The 16,085-nt window shown below is 38.5% G+C and overlaps 1 protein-coding gene across 8 annotated transcripts in view; it reads left to right on the top strand.

Moving 5' to 3' along the window:
- HP1BP3 (heterochromatin protein 1 binding protein 3) overlaps positions 1-15,074 on the top strand; it is a gene marked incomplete at both ends in the record, with an annotated part of 33,119 nt that extends 18,045 nt beyond the window's left edge. For all 8 annotated transcript variants that reach the window (XM_079727282.1, XM_079727278.1, XM_079727277.1 and 5 more), the window contains 5 exons: positions 5,741-5,831; positions 10,765-10,924; positions 12,588-12,699; positions 14,178-14,291; positions 14,780-15,074. In XM_079727282.1, the coding sequence (XP_079583408.1) occupies positions 5,741-5,831; positions 10,765-10,924; positions 12,588-12,699; positions 14,178-14,291; positions 14,780-15,074 (772 nt within the window). The remainder of the gene's footprint in view (positions 1-5,740; positions 5,832-10,764; positions 10,925-12,587; positions 12,700-14,177; positions 14,292-14,779) is intronic.
- Positions 15,075-16,085: the final 1,011 nt, after the last annotated feature.

The raw sequence follows: 16,085 nt of genomic DNA, 5'->3' as shown, positions 1-16,085 counted from the left end.
TCTGTCCACATTCATTCTCAAAACTTTAAATAGCACCTATACAATACTAGTATACAGGTATATAAATCTGGCCCATACCTCCCTCCTAACTCCACATTTATATATACAGACACCTATTTGACATCACCACTTGTGTGGCTAATTTCACATGTCCAAAACTAAACTCTTGACCCCCACCCGACCCTCGCCCGTCCCTCCTGCCCCGTCTCTCCCGCCCCACCAGAAAGGCCCTGCACTTCCCATACCTACTCCATCTCAGTTAGTGGCAATATCATCTTTTCAGTTGCTGAATCCAAAAACCTTGGGTTTGTCCTGGTCTCTTTATCTCACACCTAAATGTAATCTATAAAAAATTACTTTGTCTTTAAAATATATTCGTAAACAGACCTCTTTTCATTACCTTCACTATTTTCACTCTTTTCGAAGCCACCATCATCTCTCACATGTATTAGAGCAATAACCTCCTGTTTCTCCCATGCTCCCTCCCTTCAGTCTGTTCTTAACATAGCAGTGAGAGTGAGACTTTTAAAATGTAAGTTAGACCATACCACCTTGCTGCTCAGACCTCCCAGTGGCTTTCCAACCACCTCACAGTTAAAAAGTTTAAAGCTAGAGTCTTTAAAATGGCCTACAAGACACTATACTTCCATTGCATCTCCAACCTAACCTCCTACTACTCTTCTCTCCCTTACTGGCCTCAGAGACTTGACACTTGCTGATCCCTTTACCTGGGTGGTTTTCCCCCATAACCCACCTTGCTCACTCTTTCACTTCCTTTAAGTTTTTACTCTCATATCATCACCACATGCCTGCCTTGATTACCGTACCATTTTTTAACATTTTATTTTGGAAATTTTCAAACATACACATAAATGTAGAGAGAACATAACCATCATACTAACCGAATTCCTAACTAAACTAATAATTCCTTAACATTATCCAGTACCCAGGCCATGTTCAGATGTCCTCAGTTGTCTCCAAAATGACTTTTTACAGTTGTTTTTTTCAAGTCAATATCCAAACATGGTCCACTCATTGCATTTGGTTGATAGGACCATTTAACTTACATTTGCAACCTTTCCCTCCTCTCCCAGCATGCAGAATTCTATTTCTCTGCCTTATTTTTCTCCATAGCACTTACCATGTTCTAACATACTATGCATTTTATTTGCCTTTTTTAAAATTACCTGTTTATCCCATTAAAATGGCAGATTTTTATATTGTTCACTTCTGTTTTTCCCAAGCCTAGCACACAGAACATGCTCAATAAATATTAGTTGAATGAGTGAACTAATATGGGCACTTCACCTGGCTGTTTCACTCAAGGAACTTTTGCCCTGGAGCATATGAGATGAGACATGAATTTCTGCTACCATACACTGGAGGCTGTAGAGCATTGTGGTACAGAGCACAGACTTTGGAACCCGACCCTTATGTTTAAATCCTGAGTCTGTCGTTTCTAGCTTTATATCTCTGAATAAGTTATCTCTTTGTGTCTTGGTTTCCTCATTGATAAACAGTGTGTAAGTCATAGAGTTGTTAGGAACCTTAGTATGTGTTAAGCACTTAGAACAGTGCCTGAGACTTCCCTGGTGGTCCAGTAGTGAAGACTGCGCTCCCAATGCAGGGGGCCGGAACTCGATCCTTGGTCAGGGAACTAGATCCCGAATGCTGCTGCAGCTAAGAGTCCACATGCCACAACTTAAAAAAAAAAAAAAAGATGCTGCATGCCACAACAAAAATCCCACGTGCCACAACTAAGACCCGGCACGGCCAAATAAATAAATAAATAAAAGTGCCTGGCACGTAATAATAACTCATCTAATGTTAGTATTGTTAATCAGTCTCAATTCCAACGTGGTTCTCATGATATGAGCATCACACCATACTAAATAATGATTGTAATGTTTAAAGACTGTTTTTATACAACATGCAAGTCACCTCCTTTATTTGTTAACAATGCTTTTTGCAACCCTAGAGAAAAATGGGGTATGTTGGCTTTACATAGGCTTTGGGTTGGCCTCTAAGAAGGTGCTGTCAAAGGTAATTCTGTCATATGACATTAGAAATCAAATTTTAATGTCTAATCCTTGTGTATGGTGTAACTTCATCGTATTCTCTTTGATTTTTCTCTTTCTGTGCATACCAAAATATGAGCATAGCCCAAGATTCAATTTTACTCCCTATACTTTTCTCTAAACATATTAATTTCTTTGGAGATCCCTTAATTTCTTAACAGTTTAAACTCTTTAAGTAATTTCAAGAGTCTTTTGGTCTTCTTAATTCTGTCCATGCGTTTCTAACAGATTGATGTAACTCTTAAGATTCCTGCCACTCCCTCCCTTACCTTCCATTCGCTTTGTGCATTGCTTTCGTTTTTATCTCTCAGTGCAGACTAACTTTCTCCACAATTGAAAAACATAGCCACCAACAATCACTCACTATTCCCTGCTTTCTAATTAAACTGGTCTATTCATCTTATTTTTAAAAAGAAAAACTTGTTACAATAAATATAAAAATTTGTTATAATAAACAAATTTGTATAAAATAAATTTGTATAGGGCTTTTAAAAACATTTTATTTTGGATTGTTTTCTGTAATTCTCAAAATAGACTTAAAAATAGGTATTCCTACCTCAATTTTCCTGATAAAAATCTTACCCTGGGTTACTTGGCTATTCACTGGTGAAAGCAGAACTTTATTTCATTTTTCCATTATTTTCCTCTTGCTTTTTCCACTGTCCAGGGCTGTCTTATATTGGAAAGTGCAGGCCTACCTAGCATAGTAAGTAAAAATGCAAAATCTGGAATCAGACTGCTCACGTTTATAACCTGGTCCTTCCACGGCCTGGCTATGTGATCTGGGAGAAATGACTTAATTTTTCTGTCACTTAACTTTTCCCATTCAGTAAAGTATGGGCAATAGTAGTACCTGTTTCTTGGGGTTGTTGTATTCTCTTGTTTATTCCACACGTGTAAAACATTTACAGCAGCACTTAGCACCATCATAAGTACAGAATGGTGTGATACAGACTAGAATTTTTCAGAAAAAGGAGTTGTGCCTGGGAGTTAGCAGTGAGTTAAAAAGATGGGGATTGATTGAGCCCCATCCAATCAAGATGAGGATCCAGTCGGGTCCCATCCCATTGAGATGGATCTAGAGAATGTGTAGAATTTAGATGTGATGATAGAGTGGAGAAGGCATCTTAAAGGAGCTTCATGAGAAAATTTCAGAGGCAGGAGTTGGCATTCTTTTTGCGGAACGGAAAGAAGCCTGTGTCTGACTGGATCTAGACTAACAAGGGCTGGCACCAGGCCATGGAATGCTTTGAAGCTGGGTGGGAGCATTAAGACCTGACACCTGATCAACTGAGTAACATATTAAAGGAGGCCTTTATAGGCTTATTGACCTAATAGTGATGTGCACTATGAAAACAGAAGCACAGTTTCCAGAAGGGAGACCATGGTGGCTTGTACTAAGGTTATAACAGTGATGAGAGAGAAAGGGCCAATCTGAGAAGCTTTGAAGCACTTGGTAAGTGTGGTTTTACCTGAAGGTAGGAGTGAGTGATAGAACTGTGAGCTTTCTAAAGGCCCAGGATAAGGTGTATGCTAAGGTAATGACTGGTATTGCTGAGAAAACAAAAATGTTAAGGGAACCAATTTAACTGATAGCTCATTCCTGAAGCATTTGAACCTTCATTAAGAAGACTCTTCTCAGGGAATTCCCTGGCGGTCCAGTGGTTAAGACTCCAAGCTTTCACTGCCAAGGGCCTGGGTTCGATCCCTGGTTGAGGAACTAGGATCCCGCAAGCATCGCAGCATGGCCAAAAAAAAAACCCAGAAGATTCTTCTCAGATTAGTTGTTTAATTTGATACAAGAGACTAGGGTTTCACTGTTTAACTTAAGCTGTATGGTCCTCCATTGGAATCTAACTTCAATTGTGTTCCCAAAGCTCTATGCACATGCTTCAACCCTGAACCTTATTCTCTACCATAATTATTACGTATTCATCATCTCTTAAATTCCTCGAGTCCAGTGACTAGATCTAAGTGTTTATTCCTGCATAACCATAATAAATACTCAGTAAATACTTGTGGGGTGAATGACTTTGAGTGTGTTTTGGGTTATGGCATAAATCATATTTGTCCTGAATGGAATAGCACTGGCCTAGGAATACTTGCATTGTGATTTGGCGGAGAGGGAGTTTCTTCATTTGGAGTGTCAGGATGTACAAGATTTGATAGCATGGTTTCTGCTCTTTAGCATCCTGTTAGAACAGGGGATCCCCTCCACCCTTCTACCCCAAACATGCGGATAATGTAATTAATAACTCTAGTGTCAGCTCAGGCTGTAATGTTTAGTGGTTAGAGAAAAGATTCAAAATTTCTTCTCCAAACAAAAGTATCAAAGCTCGATAAAGCACCCCAAGTGGTAATAGTTTGGCCCTCATCATTCTGGCCCTCAGTGGGCTGCCAAGTTGTTAATCTTTTCAACTTAACTTATCAAGTAACCAGTTTCAAAGAAGTCTCATGATTTTCTGCTCCTTGGGTGCTATTCTAGTAATTCTGGGGAGGTGTGGCAAAACACATCTCTTAACTTTTGGGTTACGATTAACCCTTTCTTCAGATGTCCTGTTGTTGGCCTGGGTGTATAGCTTTCCATTTTGTCTTGTTCCATACCACAGACCCCTTTAAGCCCTAAGCTAGCTTGATTGATTTCTCCCTGCACCTGACATTCTTCACCCACCGTTCAGACCATTGCTCCTTGACAGAGCAGCTTTTGCCTCAACACTTTGTTCTTATGTGTTTCTGTTTTGTTTTTGTTTTAATATTTTATTTTATTTACTTTTATTTTTTTGGCTGTGTTGGGCCTTGGTTGCAGCACACGGGCTTCTCTCTAGTTGTGATGTGCAGGTTTTCTCTCTCTAGCGTGGCACGCAGGCTCCAGAGCGTGTGGACTCTGTAGTTTGCAGCACGCGGGCTCTCTCATTGAGGCGCACAAGCTCAGTAGTTGTGGCACCCGGGCTTAGTTGTGGCATGTGGGATCTTAGTTCCCGGACCAGGGATCAAACCTGCATCCCCTGCATTGGAAGGCGAATTCTTTACCACTGGACCACCAGGGAATTCCTGTTCTTATGTTTTTAATGATATTCAATTTCTTCTTGCCCACCGTTTGGTTTTGATGACCTAGTTTTTTGTTTTTGTTTTTACTTTTTTTAATACAACCCTCTTAATGCAGAGATACTATGTTAAAAACAACCAGTTTTCTTTCTCAGGGAATTTTGTTTTATTAGGCTGACTTTAGATACTGGTTTGTAAAAAACAACTCAATTTTTTGTTAATGTGTATATACTTGTAAAAAATCAGGAATTTTGCTGCAGAGAATATCAGAATTAGATGGGACGTTAAAGATATCCATTCTTTGCTTGATTACAAAGTTTGGTTGCTATTGTAGTCTGATGGTAAAAAAGAGGCTTTTGGAGTGCCTTGGCAAGTTGGAAATTGGTTCTGTATGATTCATGGTTCTGTATGTACAGGTAATGACTTAGCTTCTTTGCTTGAAGAAAAAAAATACCACTTATTAAGGGTGCCAACAATTTATTACTTTACTGTTTTAACAAAGTACTACACATATAATAGGAATCAGAACTTTAGTTCTTTAGAATAACCCTGGTTCTGTTTTCTTCAAATCTTACCTTCATTAATATATTTATTGTTATTTTATGTTTTCTCTGCAGGCCTCAGCTGTTGAAGAATGCTCTGCAGAGAGCAGTAGAGAGAGGCCAGTTAGAACAAATCACTGGCAAAGGTGCTTCTGGGACATTCCAGGTTAGAGGCTAAAAAGGCTTGGTTGTAGAGAAGTAGTTCTCAAAAGTTGTGGTTTCAGGATCTCCTTATACTCCAAAAATGTATTGAGGGCCCCAGGAGCTTTTGTTTATGTGGGTTATGCACAGCAATATTTACCATATTAGAAATTACACCAGAGGAAAATTTTAAATATTAATTCATTTAAAAAATAATAAACCCATTGCATGTAACATACATAACACTTTTTATGAAAACTGTATTTCCCATGGGACTTCCCTGGAGGTCCAGTGGTTAAGGCTCTGTGCTCCCAATGCAGGGGATATGGGTTTGATCCCTGCTCAGGGAACTAAGATTCTGCATATGCCACATGGCACGACCAAAAAAAAACCTGTATTTCCCAAAATAAAAAAAATTTTAATGAGAAGAGGGTTACTATCTATTACATTTTTACAAAAGTCTTTACTGTCTAGCTTAATAGAAGACAGCTGGTATCTGTTTTAATATATTTTGGGTTACATCTATGAGGAAAATCCAGCTCCCACAGGAGTACAGTTAGATAAATGTGGAGTATTTTTTTTTTTTTTTTTTTTTTTTTTTTTTTTTTTGTGGTACGCGGGCCTCTCACTGTTGTGGCCTCTCCCGTTGCGGAGCACAGGCTCCGGATGCGCAGGCTCAGCAGCCATGGCTCACGGGCCCAGCCGCTCCGCGGCATATGGGATCCTCCCAGACCGGGGCACGAACCCGTATCCCCTGCATCGGCAGGCGGACTCTCAACCACTGCGCCACCAGGGAGGCCCAAATGTGGAGTATTTTAAGATAATTTTCAGATAGAGGTTGATACTATTCTTTGATAGTATACCAAAGCTCACCAAATGATAGTTTTTTGTAATAACTTTATTGAAGTATGATTTATACACCATAAGATACAATCATTTTATGTTACAATGTATAATTTAGTGATTCTTAGTAAATTTACAGTGTTGTATAACCATCACCAGTGTCCAGTTTTAGAGCATTTCCATCACCCAAAAAAGATCTCTTGGGCCCGTTTGCATCACTCCCTGTTCCCATCCCCATCCAACCTGTTGATCTATTTTTTCTCTGTATAGATTTGCCTTTTTACATATTTCATGTAGGTAAAATCATACATTATGTGGTCTTTTGTGTCTGACGTCTTTCACTTAGCATAGTATTTTTTTAGGTTTATCCATGTTGCAGCATGAATCAGTACTTTCATTCCTTTTATTGCCAAATAGTATTCCACTGTATGGATCTGACACACTTTGTTTATCCATTCACAAGTTGGGTTATTTCCACTTTTTAGCTATTATGGTTAATGTTGCCTATGAACATTTATGTCCAAATCTTTGTGCAGATATACATTTTTATTTCCCTTGGGTATATAACTAGGAGTGTGGACTGCCTGGACTATATGGTAAATTTGTTTTAAGAAACTGCCCAAGTGGCTGCATCATTTTGCATTCCCACCAACAATGTATGTATAAGGGTTCCAGTTTCTCCTTATCTTTGCCAACATGTTTATTGTCTTTTTTAAATTATAGCCATACTAGTGAATACAAAGTGGTGTCTCGTGGTTTTGGTTGGCATTCCCCTAAGACTACTGACGTTGACCATTTTTTCATGTGCTTAATGGACATTTATTTATCTTCTTTGGTAAATGTCTATTCAAATCCTTGGTCTATTTTTAAAATTGAGCTGTTTGTTTTATTATTGAGTTATGAGTTATATAACTAGATACAAGTTCCTCATCAGATACACGATTTGCAAATATTTTCTCCTAAACCCATTCTTTCACTTTCTTAATGGTGCCTTTTGAAGCACAACTGTTTAATTTTGATGAAGTCCAGTTTATCATTTTTTTAGTTGCTTGTGTTATTGGTGACATATCTAATAAATTATTGCCTAGCTTAAGATCAGGAAGATTTACTCCTATTTTTCTTTTAAGAGTTTTATGGCTTTAGCTCTTACATTTAGGTCTGTGATCCATTTTGAGTTAAGTTTTGTTTATGGTGTGAGGTGGGGGTTATAAATTCATGTTTTTGCATGTGGACATCCAATTGTCCCAAAACCATTTATTGAAAAGACTGTCCCTTTCTCACTGAATTGCCTTGGTACCTTTATCACAACTTAATTGACCATGAATGTAAGGGTTTATTTCTGGATTCAGTTCTGTTCCATTGATCTGTATGTGAATCCTCATTCCACGATCACGCTGTCTTGATGACTGTAGCTTTGTAGTAAGTTTTGAAGTTGGGAAATATAAGTCCTCGACTTTTTCTTTTTCAAAATTATTTTGACTATTCTGGATCTTGTGCATTTCCGTATGAATTTTAGGATTCACTTGTCAATTTTCACAAAAAGTCCAGCTAGGATTTTGGTAGGGATTGCATTGAACCTATAGATCAATTGGGAAGAATCACTGTCTTTACAATGTTGAGTTTTCCTATCCATGGACATTCACTGCCTCTTCATTTATTTAGATCTTTAACTTCTCTCAGCAGTGTTTTGTAGTTTTCAGTGTACAGGTCTTATATTTCTTTTGTTAAATTTATTCCTCAATATTTTACTCTTTTTCCATGCTGTTGTGAATGGAATTTTCTTATTTTCATTTTCAGATTGCTCAGCGCTAGCCTATAGAAATACAGTTGGTTTGTCTTTTGATCTTGTATCCTGCGACTTGCTGAACTCATATACTAGTTCTAGAGTGTTTTTTTCTATAAATTTTTTTTTTAACTTTTATTTTATTTTTGACTGCCTTGCGTCTTCATTGCTGCATGCGGGCATTCTCTAGTTATGGTGAGCGGGGGCCACTCCTCTTTTTGGTACATGGGCTTCTCATTGGGGTGGCTTCTCTTGTTGTGGAGCATGGGCTCTAGGCACACGGGCTTCAGTAGTTGTGGTGCACGGGCTTAGTTGCTCCGCGGCATGTGGGATCCTCCTGGACCAGGGCTTGAACCCGTGTCCCCTGCATTAGCAGGCAGATTCTTAACCACTGCGCCACCAAGGAAGCCCAGTTCTAGAGATTTTGTGGGTTCCTTGGGATTTTGGGGTGGATTCCCTAGGATTTTCTACATACAGGATAATGTCATCTGCAAATAGACCATTTTACTTCTTCCTTTCCAATCTGGATGTCTTTTTCTTTTTTTTTTCTCCATGCCTGATTGCACTGGATAGAACTTCCAGTGCAGTGATGACAGTAGATGTCTTCACCTTTTTACCCATCTTAAAGGGAAAACATTCATTCTTTCACCGTTAAAGCTGTGAGTTTTTCATAGATGCCTATTATCAGATTGAGAAAGTTCTCTTCTGTTACTAGTTTGTTGGAAGTTTATTATGAATGGCTGTTGGATTTGTCAAATGCTTTTTCTAAAACTCTTGAGATGATCATATGGCTTTTGTCCTTTATTCTGTTAATATGATATTACATTAATTGATTTTGTGGTATTAAAGTACGTTAAAGGTGCTATGTGGAACCTGAAACCGTATCAATGAACTCGTTGTACTCTGTTATCTCAAAATCCTTTGGCCTGTCTTGAACTTTGAGTGTATCTTTTAGACATAATTATATCACTTGGTCATTTGAAGAATAGTAGTTCATTGAATTATGCAGTTGTTAAAATATTGGCACATTTCATCAAACAGTAACAAAAATCATATTCATTAATATCACCCACTGATCTCATCAGAACAGTGTTTAAGTATTGGGAAATTATTGTGCTCATGATGGTAGGACAAGTTTTCCACAATTTAAATTTTCTCTTGAAAAGTTGAACTTATCATTGGCAACAAATACTCTTAGTTGTTTTCCTTGATATGATGGGCTCACTTAACTCATTTTCAAGAAAATGACTACCAGATACCCAAGTCTGATTAACCATAGTTTATTGGTTAATTGTTCCTTCAAATAAAAAGGGTATTCCATAAAAAATGCAGCTAATTCAGCTCACAACTCAATCACTGGGTGCTTTTCTTGAGACTACCACCATCCCTCCAGATGCAGCTGACATGCTTTATAAATTCTTCTCACTTTGCCCCATCAAAGTATCAAAAAGATATGCATTGGAGTTGAGATTTAATAAAATCATTTTTATATCGAGGACATTCCTAAGTGAAACTGGGTTTTTTTTTGTTTCTTTTTTCTTTTAACCATAAGCGTATTGCAGTAAAGAATGCAGTAACTACTGGTACATTTCTGTGCCTCCACAGGTAGCAGCGGTTTACCCATCATTGTTTTTCCACCATTAGTGCAAATGTCATCACAGTGAAAAAGGCAAATCACATCTTAGTATTATTATGAAAATAGTTTTAACCTTGCAGATCCTCTGAAGGGATCTCAGGAACCCCAGGGGGTTTGTGGACCTTTCTTTTGAGACTTACTATTGTAGACCATACCTCAGTTTGTCCTTTAACCTTTTTGCTTATTGGTGCTAACCTTTGTTCCCCAGCCTTTTGTCCTTGAAGTATGCTATATAATTTTCTTTTGTATGATACCCTAAATATTTATCAAACTTTTCCTTAGCCGTTTTCCTTACAGGATTAAAAAGGCTATTTATTATTTTTATAATAATACTCCATCTTTCAGATTCAGAAAAAAGGAAGTATTCTCAAAAGTGTTCATTTATTGGGGTCATAACAAGTTAACCTCCTTATTGGAATGGAGCTGTCACTTTTTTGGGGTTAGGTTGGCTTTTGCTATTTTCAGTTGGATGGAGGGGTGGATAGAAGGAGAAAACATCCCTAGGAGGGTTGGGACTCCTCAGTTAGGTTGAATACCTGAAGAGTGGGAAGAGAAAGTCCCTAACCTGACAATTCATTGTAAAACGTATCTGTGCTAATGCAGGAACTCCGACCCACCTGGTGCAGAGGAGTCTTGTCTTGACCTGCTTTGGGAGAGTGTTGTCTTGATGCTTTTCTCTTCCTCCTTGGAAAACAGCTGAAGAAATCAGGGGAGAAACCCCTGCTTGGTGGAAGCCTGATGGAATATGCAATCTTGTCTGCAATTGCTGCCATGAATGAGCCGAAGACCTGCTCCACCACTGCTCTGAAGAAGTATGTCCTGGAGAACCACCCAGGGACCAATTCTAACTATCAAAGTAAGACTCAGAGTTGAGCACATTTAACGGGGATCCAGGGGATTGTCTTGTGAAAGGATCCCTAAAGATCATGCTGTTAATGATAAAGCACTAACTACTGACTGAAAACCAAGAGGGAACAACTTTACAAACTTATTTATTATTTACAAAAAAAAATCAAGACTTATCCTTGATTTACAGTGTCTGCTGAGGATCAGAATTTGATTTTACTTTGCTGTAAAGATTTTTCTGATATTTATTTTTATTATAATAGAGACAAATTGCTAGGTTTGAAACACCTCTCAAGTATAGTATCTTTTCACCTACTTGTGAATGTTTACCAGAACATCTAATATCACCCTGAAACCAAGTCGTTGTTGTAAAATACTTCCCACTTAGGTTATTTCTTATTGACTTAAGCCCTAAACAGAATATACTTCTTTTCAGTAAAGTATATTTACCCTGTCAGGTGGTGATTTGAGATTAGAAACCTTGCCTTAGCAGCATTGTCACATACAGATTAGTGAGAGTGTATATTTTCTCAGTGAACTATGAGAGTAGGCACAATGGTGTAGGGTGAGGAATATGAAAATTAAGTAACAGAAAATGCAAACTAGAATATATTGTTTTAGATGAAAAGCTAATTTTGAAGTCTTTTTTTTTTAAATAAATTTATTTATTTATTGTCGGCTGCATTGGGTCTTCGTTGCTGCACGCAGGCTTTCTCTAGTTGCAGCGAGCGGGGGCTGCTCTTGGTTGCAGTGCGTGGGCTTCTCATTGCGGTGACTTCTCTCGTTGTGGGGCATGGGCTCTAAGCGCGCAGGCTTCAGTAGTTGTGGCTCGTGGGCTCTAGAGCTCAGGCTCAGTAGTTGTGGTGCACGGGCTTGGCTGCTCCACAGTATGTGGGATCTTCCCGGAACAGGACTCAAACCCGTGTCCCCTGCATTGGCGGGTGGATTCTTAACCACTGCGGCACCAGGGAAGCCCCTGTATGGCTGTTTTTTCTCTTTCTTTACTTAAGATATATACTGCGTTTAATTGTGCCTATTGACCCTGTAGATTATTCTGTGGTTTTCTCTTTTGACCAAGTGTTATAAGAGAAGATGAATTTGGTTATTAACCTTTTCAGTGTCACTAATAATTGTGGCAGCTATTTATTTGGACACTGAATCACTATAAAATGTATTTTTATGTGTTTTTATATGAAAGATGAGAATTGCTGAGGCCTTTAGGAGCCATGATATTGTTTTGTTACTGTTTGCTGATTCTTGAGAAATTGGTTTTCTCTTTATAGATATCCTTCTAAATGCTTATCAGTACTTATAGGCACTCAGTAGATGTTTGAATGAATAGAAATGAGAGATTGAGTTTTAAGTTGGCGATTAACCATTTATGTGCGACTGTAGGGCAAGTCATTAGCCACCCTTGGCTGCTATTCCACTTCCTGTGCAATGAGGAATTTGACACAATGGTCTGTAAAGTCTCTTCCCATTATAATTTAACTCTTTCCAAATTTATGGACACTTAATAATAATTTAGTGAATTAATTAAAAATCCCTATGACCACAAGGGATTCACTTAGCACATGTAAGGACAATAAATTGATGTATAACTGATTGTGGTTGAGGGAATTATCAAATCTGAATAAATAAGTACTTTCTTCATTTCTGACTTTACTGTTCAGTGCATTTGCTGAAGAAAACCCTACAGAGATGCGAAAAGAATGGGTGGATGGAACAGATCTCTGGTAAAGGATTCAGTGGCACCTTCCAGCTCTGTTTTCCCTATTACCCCAGGTAAGCACTTAGCCCATAATGTGAAGTATTGGTCATTGCAAATTTAAAATCTGACTCCAGATTACAGGTTTGGCTTAACTTATTTTGCCCTTATTATTGTTATACTGAACTGAATATACTTGAAAATAAAGACTACTTAAGGCAGTATTGTTTTTAGAGCTGAAGGTTTTCATATAAGAACAGGGGGATTGGGGCTATCCTGCTGGAACTTACTGTTAGGCGAGTGTTGCTGAAATCAAGCGTTGAATTTTCTTTGAGATCCTTGGCCAGTCATTTAGATGTTCATTCCTTCTAATAAAGAATAAAGTACGGGCTTCCCTGGTGGCGCAGTGGTTGAGAGTCCGCCTGCCGATGCAGGGGACACGGGTTTGTGCCCCGGTCCGGGAAGATCCCACATGCCGCAGAGCGGCTGGGCCCGTGAGCCATGGCCGCTGAGCCTGCACGTCCGGAGCCTGTGCTCCGCAACGGGAGAGGCCACAACAGTGAGAGGCCCGCGTACCGCAAAAAAAAAAAAAAAAAAAAAAAAAAAAGAATAAAGTACATGGTAATGACAGGAAGATTACTAGAGGATTACATATGTTTTAATGGTCCAGCACCAAGTAGGGAGAGCACTGACTACTTCTAAGAATCCTAATCTGCCTCTTCATACTATAGAGACAAGGCTATTTATTTGAAAACTTGTCTCTTATACATATTTATTCATTTAACCAAAAAAATGTATTGAGCACCTCCTATGGACCAAGCATTTTTCTGTGTACCCGTGCTTTCGCCTTCTTACACTTTCGTTTCTAATAAAGTGCCATGACATGTACCACTGAAACCTATTTCAGCAGTATAGTGTAGCTTTCTTACATTGCTCTTGGTGTATAAACATAAGTGTTACTTGATTGAATGTTTATTATTTGAGTTTTTCAAATGTTTAAATATTCTTAAAATCATGCACGTACAGTGTTATAATTTAAGGACTTATTAATCAGTGGGATCAAGTTTTCTACCATTAAGGACAAAGAAAATTTAGAATATCCTTGCTGAATTTCTCAAAAACTTTGAAGAGATTCAGGCTTTATGACACTTTTGAGGTCTTTTGCCAGTATCATAAAGGCAAAAAATATATACTGCTGTGTAGGCTATTCACCGCTGTATAGACCATTCACTGCTGTATATTCAGTGGCTGATAACAGTGCCAAACACATGTCAGGAGCTTCAATAATCGTTTACTAAATAAATGATGAAAGTATCAGTTTTATTAAATGGAGGGAGGAAGGGAATGAGGTATGGTCTGGGACTTTTATAGATTTGTCCTAACTTCATATGTTTGTTCAAAATAGGTTAAATTGTACCTGATATTTGTAACCTAACTTGACATAATTGGGGAGGGTGGGAGGAAGTGGGTTATCTCCAGGGAAGAGCATATCTAGGTTCACATTCTTTTCCTTGTCCTGATGGGATTTCTCTTTACCTAACTTTTTTCTTACTAGCCCAGGAGTTCTGTTTCCAAAGAAAGAGCCAGATGATTCTAAAGATGAGGATGAAGATGAAGATGAGTCATCAGAGGAGGACTCTGAGGATGAAGAGCCACCACCTAAGAGAAGGTGGGGACGTGTGGAAAACCCTCCTTAGAGCTGAAAATGACAGCGCTAGGAGAGAGGCTGTGAAAAGTGTGTTAACAGTTCAGGATCCTTCTCAGATTCTTTGTGTAACATTTGAATTTGTCCTGTTCTTGAGCATTTAGAGGCTCTAAACTTGTGAAACACTGTGAATATGTAATAACTCTTTGGTCAAACGTGTGTGTGTGTGTGTGTATATATATATATATCCATAGTTTGTCTGATTATTTGAAGAAAAAGAATTGCATATTTTTCTAGGAAAAACATGGAATTATGTGTAGTCTTCAGGAATTGGTTGAGTTTTTATACAATTTTAGTAAAGCCTTTAGGTAAAAAGTAATAACCCACATTCCTCTTCTTAACCTAGGTGACTTCTGCCTGTGCTGTTTCTTTTTTGGCAAAGTATCTGGTCATCCTGGTGAAGTGAATCTCTCAAGTACTAAGTCATTGCCTTTGCTCTTTGGTTCTCACAGGTTGCAGAAGAAAACCCCAGCCAAGTCGCCAGGGAAGGCTGCATCCATGAAGCAGAGAGGGTCCAAGCCTGCACCTAAAGTCCCAGCTGCCCAGCGAGGGAAAGCTAGGCCCCTGCCCAAGAAAGCCCCCCCTAAGGCCAAAACTCCTGCCAAGAAAGCCAGACCCTCACCCCCAGTCATCAAAAAACCTAGTGGTAGCTCTTCAAAGAAGCCTGCAGCCAGTGTGAGAAAGGAAGTGAAATTGCCTGGCAAGGGCAAATCCACCATGAAGAAATCTTTCAAAGCAAAAAAGTAAATTTTATAGGAAAAAAGGGTATCATGATGAAACTCAAAATCTTATTTTCTAAGGTCAGTGTGCATTTGTTTTAGTTTGATGCTTTTACAATTACATTTTTTTCCTCCCCTATGAACATTATGGGGAGGGAATATAACTAAACCGGTTTAGCCATTTGTTAGCTTTAGGTGCTCTTCTTGGTGCCTGCCCCTCGCCCCGCACCCTCCCTCCCAGCCATTTTAATTTCCCCGATAATTCTGGACTTCCCTGAACCGTATAATCTATACTTGTCCTTTTTTCTCCCCCCACCCCAGCCCTCTTTCTTTTTTTATGGTCAGCTTTGGCTTTTTTTTTTTTTTTTTTTTTTTTCCAGTTTTATCTAAACAGTTGCGAAGATTTTTATATTTGTTTGAAAGCATCAAGAATGGGATGCTAGTCAGGTGCTGCAAGTAAAAAGGAGGCAGTATAGCACTGACTGAATCATAAAGCCTCCTGCCTGGAGACTTCAGTTATAGCTATAATAACTAATCTTATTTATAAAACCACTCCACTAGCCCCTTCTCTCCAACTATAAACACAGAGATGTCTTAGCTTTGGGAATAGGCCAAAAACATTATGATCTCATTCAATTCTGAAGATGCACGACTCCTTTGGGCCCCTTTTCACATTGATCAATGTCTAGGTATTTTTCATTGGCCCCTGGGCATTGCATTCCCTCAATAGCAAGCACAAGATCTCTCCACCACTTGTTTTTTGACTGAAGGGGAAATATAGGAACATACTGAATTTGTGATGTCTGGTGTCACCTGTGTTACCAAAAATCAAAACATATAAAATCTTGATCAAATGTTTAAATATATTTTTTAATATTTGGAGCATGAGTCGTCACTTCCTCTTTGCCTTTTTTATAAAGAAATATTGGAGAGTTACACCATTACTAATGTAGAATTGTTAAGTGGAAAAACATACAATTTGCTAAAATAAACTGTGGGTTTTTTCCCCTCCTTTCTTTCCATAGCACTTTTGATAACA

This window comes from Hyperoodon ampullatus (assembly GCF_949752795.1).
Source record: "Hyperoodon ampullatus genome assembly, chromosome: 2".
NCBI classification, from domain to species: Eukaryota; Metazoa; Chordata; class Mammalia; order Artiodactyla; family Ziphiidae; genus Hyperoodon; species Hyperoodon ampullatus.
Note: the sequence above shows the minus strand (reverse complement) of the source record. Positions and strands in the feature narration are given on the sequence as shown.